General features: G+C 39.4%; 1 protein-coding gene across 1 annotated transcript in view; it reads right to left on the minus strand.

Moving 5' to 3' along the window:
* Nucleotides 1-8219, minus strand: part of PHLPP1 (PH domain and leucine rich repeat protein phosphatase 1) — a 67319-nt gene that overhangs the window by 37118 nt on the left and 21982 nt on the right. The window contains exons 5-6 of the mRNA XM_009709764.1: nucleotides 817-963; nucleotides 31-261 (exon numbers count right to left, since the gene is read on the minus strand). Coding sequence (XP_009708066.1) covers nucleotides 31-261; nucleotides 817-963 — 378 coding nt within the window. The remainder of the gene's footprint in view (nucleotides 1-30; nucleotides 262-816; nucleotides 964-8219) is intronic.

Consider the following 8219-nt stretch of genomic DNA (forward strand, 5'->3'; position numbering starts at 1 on the left):
ACTTATTTTTCCTCTTTTCCAAGTACCTACCTTAGATCCACGTGTTTAATATGAGGCATCCTTTTTAACACCTGTAGGTTCAGGGTATCCATGCAGTTTCCTGACATACAGAGCTTATCCATGGCAGTCAGCTTCTCCAGCACCCCTGGAATGTTGGTGAACTCATTGAAGGAGAGACTCACGTAGCTGAGCTGATGCATATGCTCCAATTCATCAGGAAGGGACTGGAGAAAGTTGCCATCCAGCAAAAACGTCTGCAAGCTATTAAAAGCAGGAGAGGGGAAAGGAGAGTGAAGGAAGTGAGTGACCTGTTAAATCACATTTCCTTCCTATAAATACACAAATCTGCTGCAGTCAAAGTGATGTAAAATATACAAAAGGGCAGCAGAAAGAAAAATGTTAAGGAATAATGCTTTTGTTAATCTGCTACAGAAGATATCAACCAAATAATTAAAAGCTTTGGCAACTATGAAATGTAGGCTGTTAGGACAGTTGTATCATATCTTCAAACATCTCCAGAACTGCAACTTATGTGATGGCTGAAGCACATAAGCGAGGAAGTTTAAAGAGTTCCTTCACCGTGAAGTCGACCCCTGTGTCAAACGCTGGGGATTGGAAGAGCTTCAAGACACAAAGTGTGCTCTCCCTCCATCCATACCTCACAACTGCTTCCATATGGATCTACAACCCAGTCTGCTCTGACAAAACCCAGCAAGTTTAAACTGTTTCTGATAGGAAGATTATGTACAAAGTCATGAAACTGCTTGTTGCCTTTATTATCAGGCTGTGTACATTAAGTTTTAAGAAAGTACTTGCTTGTGCATCTCGCCTACAACTGCTGGAACACTTCTGAGGGCATTGCAGGACACATTGAGTTCAGTCAGGGTTGGGATACCGCAGACTGCCAGTGGGAAGTCTCCTAAATTGTTATTGGAAAGGTTAAGGCTCTTCAACTTGGTGAATCTACAATGAGATTTAAAAAAAAAGAAAAAAAAAAGACAAATAAGTAAAGCATAAACCACACCAAGTTGCCTTGCAATAATTAATACAAGGCAAATTTAGTTATGTGACTGCAAATCAGATGCATTTTTAGTTTATGTAGTCAGAACAACCAGGGAAACTACTAGACACCCAAGTTCAACACAACATGCAACAATTCACTCACATTAAGCTGGCATAGAGAAACAGGCCCTCCCGAATAACACACTAAATATATTTTCCTGTGAGGGTAACAAAGAACAAAACTCTTGCCATCCTTATGACAAATGTCGTTTCTTTTGTGGCATCTCACCCTGTACTAAAGCATCGCACTTTTTTCGGAACACATTTCTTGCTAGTAAGACTACCCTGGTGACATTGGCCACAAGGCACAGGAAATTCTCAGCCTATTTTAACACTAAATTTTGGTGGTGCAGCTCAGCTCCATTCATGTGAGGAGATACTGCCTTTCAACTAAAAACCCTCATTAGAATAGGCTGGTTTGAATACGACTGGGAAATGCACTGAATTAATGCAGAATTTAGCAAGACTTCTGTAGTAACAGAGACAAATTCTTATGCTCTCGATTAAGTACAATGTCAAAGCTTGCATAGATTTCAAAATTTTGTCCTTGACATGTCACGAAACTGTTAAAAGTCCCTTGGTTTATCACATCAGCCAATGAAGCAACTTGCATGTGCTTGCCTTATTAAAAATGACCAAGACCGTTTGAACAAAAAACCCAAGAAGGGGACAATCCAATTAGCCATCCTGCATGTTCAGCTAGATTATTATGGTTGCCTAACAACCACTGGGAGGTATGCCTAAAGGCAAGTGAAAGGATGAATGAAAAGATCTGTGTCAGATTCCGATAGACGGGAGGAAGTTTCTTTTCTGGCATGGTTTACACCAGGACATTTTATTTCGACTTCATTTTCCCTTCGTCAAGGCTCAAGTCCTTTATGTGTGCAAGCAGGCTTTTACATAACACAGCGATGGAAGCAAAACTGCACCTACGAACACTGCAATTCCACAAGAAAGTAATCTCCGACAGCATGTGCCAGTGCATCCATAGGCTCTGCATTGGTCCAGCACATTCTTACCTCAAAGCACTTTGTCCTCCCCCGACCAGAAAACACAAATGTTAAAAGGTTAAAGAGATTTAATACCGAAAGACTCTTAAAATCCTTACCAGCTACTGCAATCAACTGGCACACACCTTTAGTACTGCCTAAATCAAACTCATGTCACTGACTAAAACTCAACATGAAAATGTAAGTAGCACCTTCGTCTTGTATTTCAATGGGTGTTATAAGTGAAGTGTGGATTTTACCCCAAAAAGACAGGCTGTAAATGCACTTAATGTTTACACAGGTTTGCAGCAAGCAAGGGAATGCAGCGCTCTTGATTGGTATTTTGGTGTGAAGATGGCAGAAGAAAAAAAAAAGGTAAAATCACGGTCAGCGTTATCACAGATTTTGAACACCCTGTGCCATGCTGGAGGCAGAAGTTTGGAACAGAATTAGATGAAGACTAAATGAAATCTTGCAATCAAATTAATGCTGCAGTGAAAAAAAATGCTACTGTGCAGAAACAATGACTAATGTATCTCTAGATGGAGAACTGCAAAATAAAAAGGAGGCTAGGGTAAGCTAGCTGATGTTACTGAGGGCTGTTAGCCAGGAAAAAAAAAGTGCACACTTTAAACACTATACCTTCATATTCTTCTATTTTGAGAAAAAGGGTTTAAAAATTTTAAGCCTAGAACTGAAATGTAGAACCCTGCATTTATCTTGAAGACACCTGCAGATCTAGGCCACAGATATATACTGCCTTGAAATTTGGGGTGACTCTGTGATGGAACAGTTGTCCCACATCTTCCTCAAAGTCAACTGCAAATACAAACAAGACTGCTTCAAGTAGCAGATTCTGGGGCCTTTAGAAATTACTTTCTCCCCTCCCCCCCCCCTTTAGGTAAGTGTAAAAATAGTTGCGAGGACAGGAAGGTCTTCTGTGCGTAATCTAATTACTAAGGATAGGAACTGAACTGGTTAACAGGTCTATAAAGTATGTAAGGGAGGATCAGTAGTACATCCAGTATTAGATATACTCATACAGAAGCTGAAAATGCACATATAAGTGTATGTCAAATAATCCACAAAGGAGAGTTCATTGTTAAGCCACACTTAAAGAAAAGCTGACAAAAAGATACCATAAGCTTGGTTAAAGTTAAGAGATTAATTTAAGACAACTGGCAGGGAAGACATATTTTCTTCCTCCTTTGCAAACATGTTCATTTACAAAATGCTAAAGTCTCATTTCTTCCCGTGGAGCATTGTCAAGTAAAGAACATTACTAAGTCAAACTGGCAGGCAGTTGCCAGAAGTTAAGATCTAAGTCTACCTCTCATCTTTGACCACTCACTTCCCACTACGCACATTGCAAATGGGTTGGTGCACTTCCATTATGGAGTGTTGCCATGCTGCACATTTAAAATGCTGAATTGTTTATAGTGCTTCTTATGTCTAGGTAGATTTACTGTCAGCAACACCAGTATCACTTCTAGCATCAACATAAACAAGGTAGGACAGAAGTATTTTACAGATTCAAGTTTTCTGTTGCTGCTGAGTTCACAGAGCGTCAGCTTTAAATAGATTTTACAGAGCAACATCTTTGCTGTTTTCTCACACCCAAATCTTTACTCCTACCAGACGCAGGGGCACACATCGATGTTGCCCCCACGGTATCGCTAAAAAGAAGAAAAGGCACAACACTGCTTGTTTGAGGCATGACAGTGTAATAACCTCATATCAAGTCCGTGCATATGCTCTCCCTCATCTTCTCCCTCCTTCCCTGGTTCTAGACTTTGTTAAAAATGTCAACCTGAAGAACAGCCTCTCTCAACACGCTACGTTCAGTTAGCCTACTAAGCTTTCTATTGCAATGACCGATATAGAAACACTCATTTCTCTGACCAAAAATAGTGCTCCTTTAAGCTAGAGCAAAATGTTGACATGTCAACCCTTGGGTTTAAACATGCAGTACGACTGAACACTAATTGCCATAATTGAGCCAAAAAATGCCCACTTAATCCTGAAGCTGCCACTTCAGGAGTGGTTTTAGTTTGACATACGCAAAATGAGGAGAGGGACTAACAAGAGAAGTTTGTATCACAGCAAAGCAATGAACTGACATGCTAATTTCAAATTCAGATCTACCCAATGTGCACAGCAGAGGAATTTCCATGACACAGTACAGCATTTGTGTTCCACTATGTTTGGAGGGGGAAGAAAAGTATATTTGAATTGGTTATACACCCTCATTGAAATGCAGCCATAACAGACTCACCTGACAAAAGTAGTCTTGCCCTACTCTCACCAAAAGCAATTAATAAGTAGTATTTTACTACACCCAAAACAGAAGACATGGCTTAATAAGGGACTCGGTCTAGGGAAAACAATCACTTTCCCAATACTATCTCCAGCATTTGGGCTGTCTCATGACTATGCTGTGGTTGCAATCGATTCTCGTTTCAAGCAGCAGCAGAACTGTCCCTCAGCTTCAGCACCACTTCAGAGCAGATGGATGGCACTTGCCTAGCGGCACTATGGCAAGTGTTGGAACCGAACTACAACTTGCCACCTTCATGAACGCCTGCCACTTTGGCCACTAACTTAATCATGAAGAGAATTTCCCTATAAACCTGACACACCAATTTCCTCCTTGGAAATAAAAGGTCCAATTCACCACCTTTTTGCAGTTGCGTTAGATTCCCCATCCATAGCCTTATCACCTAAGGGACCAGCTAGCCTACCGCCAGAAATACTGTCATAGCATTTCCCTTCCCAGAAAGGTGTCGTTGTAAAAGCCCTAAATTACAGAGACAATTAAAATGAACTACTCCAGCCCTCTCGCCCTGCTAAATTTGTCAAGACTGCTGAATAAAGGTAGACTGTGCCTGCAACAGCTAGGGAGATTCACTTGGATGCTGCAGGTGAAGGCTTTGCCTGAGGTCAATAGCAGCCCTCCCCAGCTCGGGCACAGGAGAGTTTTCAATAGATAATATAGAGAGGAGGAAGGAGGAGCTCTGCTGGCGTTTTCCACTCCATTTCTCTGGACAAGACTCCTGTTGATCCAGAAACCAAGTAGTTCATGTGACACCACACAAAAACAGATGGAGTAAAGTCATCTCACGAAAGAGGGTCACTTAGTTTGATGGCAAAGACTGGTTCTGGTCAAGTCAGAAGAAACTTGAACAAATTCATCCATTAATTATTATTTTCTCCATTAGCTGAATGAATAAATGAAAACATGATTTTATCTGAATTTTTATTTCCTTCCTCCCTTCTTAAACCCCATGGGGGAAAAAGGAAGAAAGAAAAAACCAGGCTCATAGCTGCAATTTTAGTATCTTCACTATCCTTTATGCCAACACATCAGGAGGAGTCACCCTGACATTCCTCACATTTAAAACTATAAAAGGCACAACAATTCTGGCATACAGACTTGAGTCTATATGCCAAAATTAATTGACAGATTGTATTAAAAAAAGAAAAGAAAACCGACTGGACTGCACAAAAATAAGTAACTTTAAATCTAGGTAGTTATTTTTCAAAATACACAAAGAATCACAGATGTTAAGTCAAATTCAGACTACTTCCAAACTTAAGACAACAACAAAGCTTTTATTCCATTACATAGTTGGTAAGAAGACGATAAAGACAAGAAAAACAAAATGTATATTTTGTTAGTGGAAATAATCTGAACTGACATTACTGTACTTTGCAGTTCTTAATTTCTGCACATACCTAGCACACACTGCTTCATTAGTGGGGAAATACTACCCTCAGAGGAAGAACAAAATTCCTAAAAAACCCTGAAAACATATTCTCCTTCTCTATACTGGAAATTTATATTTGAAACACAGAAGCACTAGCTAGGGGTGGGCTTCCAAACTGAAACATGTTTAAATACACAAAAAGAAAACCCTTACCTTGGAAGCCATATCAGAAAGCAAGAAAAAAGTAAATCGGAGCAGGCCGATACACAATTAACTGGATTCCACATATATATATGTATATGTTCACTATTTTTTGAAGCATTATTTGGAAGAGATACTGCTGTACTTAGCCTAATAGTTCCACTAAACTGAATCCAATTAATAACTAAAATTTATACTTTTAGACTACACTACTTTTAAAAAATGCTATTTTATAGCATATTTCTTAGTGCCATCTATTTTTCTCCTACCACTATTAAGGAGTTCCCTGTTCCAATTTAAACAATCCAAAAAAACCCAATGCATTTCAGGCATTAAACCAATTTTGCAGTCTTCCCCACTTAGTCACTTGTAGCAACTTGATTTTGCAATTTACTTTTATTTAATCAAATGGCACTGATTTCTGCTGAGTATTCACATAAGGGTATTTTCTTGAGTTCAGAAAGGTACACACGATCTACATAGAACACAACCAGTCACGAAGATTCGGAAAGATGCACTAACAAAACTGAACTCTTCCTTCAATGTCTTTACAAGCTGAATAAAACAGAAGCAATGAAGTTACATAAACAACATATTCCAAGTGTCTTCTTTAGTATTATAAATAGCAAAAAAATATTCCAAGGCTACAGAGCTGAGAAAATAAACATAGCACCAGAATATAGCAAACACTGGATGGAGTTACACCATGGAGCATGCAATGGCACTCCATTCCTTGCAGCAGCACACTCCCCACGTTAGCTGGATTCATTTAAATAACTTCAATAAAGGCGTGCATTTAAAAGCAAATTCCTCTCCAGAAGAGCATCCTGAAAAACAAACAAAAAAACCCCAAACAAAACACAAACAAAATCCCCAACAACAACAACACAAAAGACCCTACAAACAAACAAAAAAAAAGGAGAAAGCTCAAATCTTTTCCAGTGCAGCTGCTGGCAGTGCCCTGTGGGGCCTGGCAAGGGGCAAGATGTATATTTGGCGTGTCATTAATCCATCTGACTTTCTTCGCTAACTTCAGTTTCACACATTAAAACCAATAATCACAAGGAGCACTTCAATGCACTTTGAGATCAACCAAGTGGCAGGTTGGAGCCTTTCTTCCCTGCTTCTCAATCTCTAGGGACAAGCTAGAATCAAACTACATCTCACTCCAACTTCTAGCAAGTTTATCTGCTGGGTTCACACCAGCTGAGTCACAAATATTGTTCCTCCTTCGCTGTCTGGGAACCTAAGTGTTCTCTGTGCAATGACTGTATTTAGAATTACCTACGTAGTGCATGATGGGTTTGTAAAGAGGGCTTAGCTTGAGGACCCCCAAAATTCTTGGTTTTCAGATAAAACCAGTTGGAAGTAGCAAGGGATTTCAGAAACACTTGCATCAATCTCTGAGAGTCCTCTAGCCTTCTCACACCCTATAGACGCAACTTCACATTACTGCCACTAGCCCAGAAGAATTTCAGCTGAGATGCCAGAGCAGACAGTTAATTTCTAAAGAGGCTCTGGGAGAGAAAAGATACCAACTGATCTTAAGATAAAAATCCACATAATCCCTGTTAAGTATTAACAGCCACAATCAGAATAACAACTTGTTCTTCAGATAAAATTGGCAAACATAATTTTGTTTATCGTTAAAACAAACTTTGTGGCTTATTACATCCCCCCCTTCTTTATCCTTTCTTTTTCTTTTTTAAATCTTCAACAGGCATATATTAAAAATCCACATACTGACAACTTACTTTTCAATATTAACAAACAAACAACATTCTTGATGCCAACAGTTTTTTCCAACAGCGCTGACTGAAACAATTACATATAAAGCGTGCTTAGACCAGTGAAGCAGAGCAACAGTAAATAAAGATTATGGTTTCTTCATTTGCTTCAAACCTAGAGCAATAGTACTCTGCGAAACTAGTAAGTCTGAACTCTTGTTTGCATTCTAGGACAAGAGCTGTGAAGCTGCACTGTAGATAACCAGAAAGTGAGGTTTGGGAACACAGCGTACATATAAATCTCAACTTTATGGTTAAAAACAAAAAGTATGCACCAACCAACATTAAAAGAGTGTAAGGAATAAAGTTTGTGACAACTTTAGACAACAGAATGTCTTCAATTGCTCCATTTGCAGTATACAGGAGCTGACACACCAAGGGCTTTAAGGCAAATTCTGACTGAACGGGGATATTATCACAAGACCTCAGCCGCTTCTAATACTGCAACTGCTGGGCAATCTCTCAACACTCTT

Source organism: Cariama cristata, unplaced genomic scaffold, assembly GCF_000690535.1.
Source record: "Cariama cristata isolate BGI_N322 unplaced genomic scaffold, ASM69053v1 scaffold21190, whole genome shotgun sequence".
Taxonomy (NCBI): domain Eukaryota; kingdom Metazoa; phylum Chordata; class Aves; order Cariamiformes; family Cariamidae; genus Cariama; species Cariama cristata.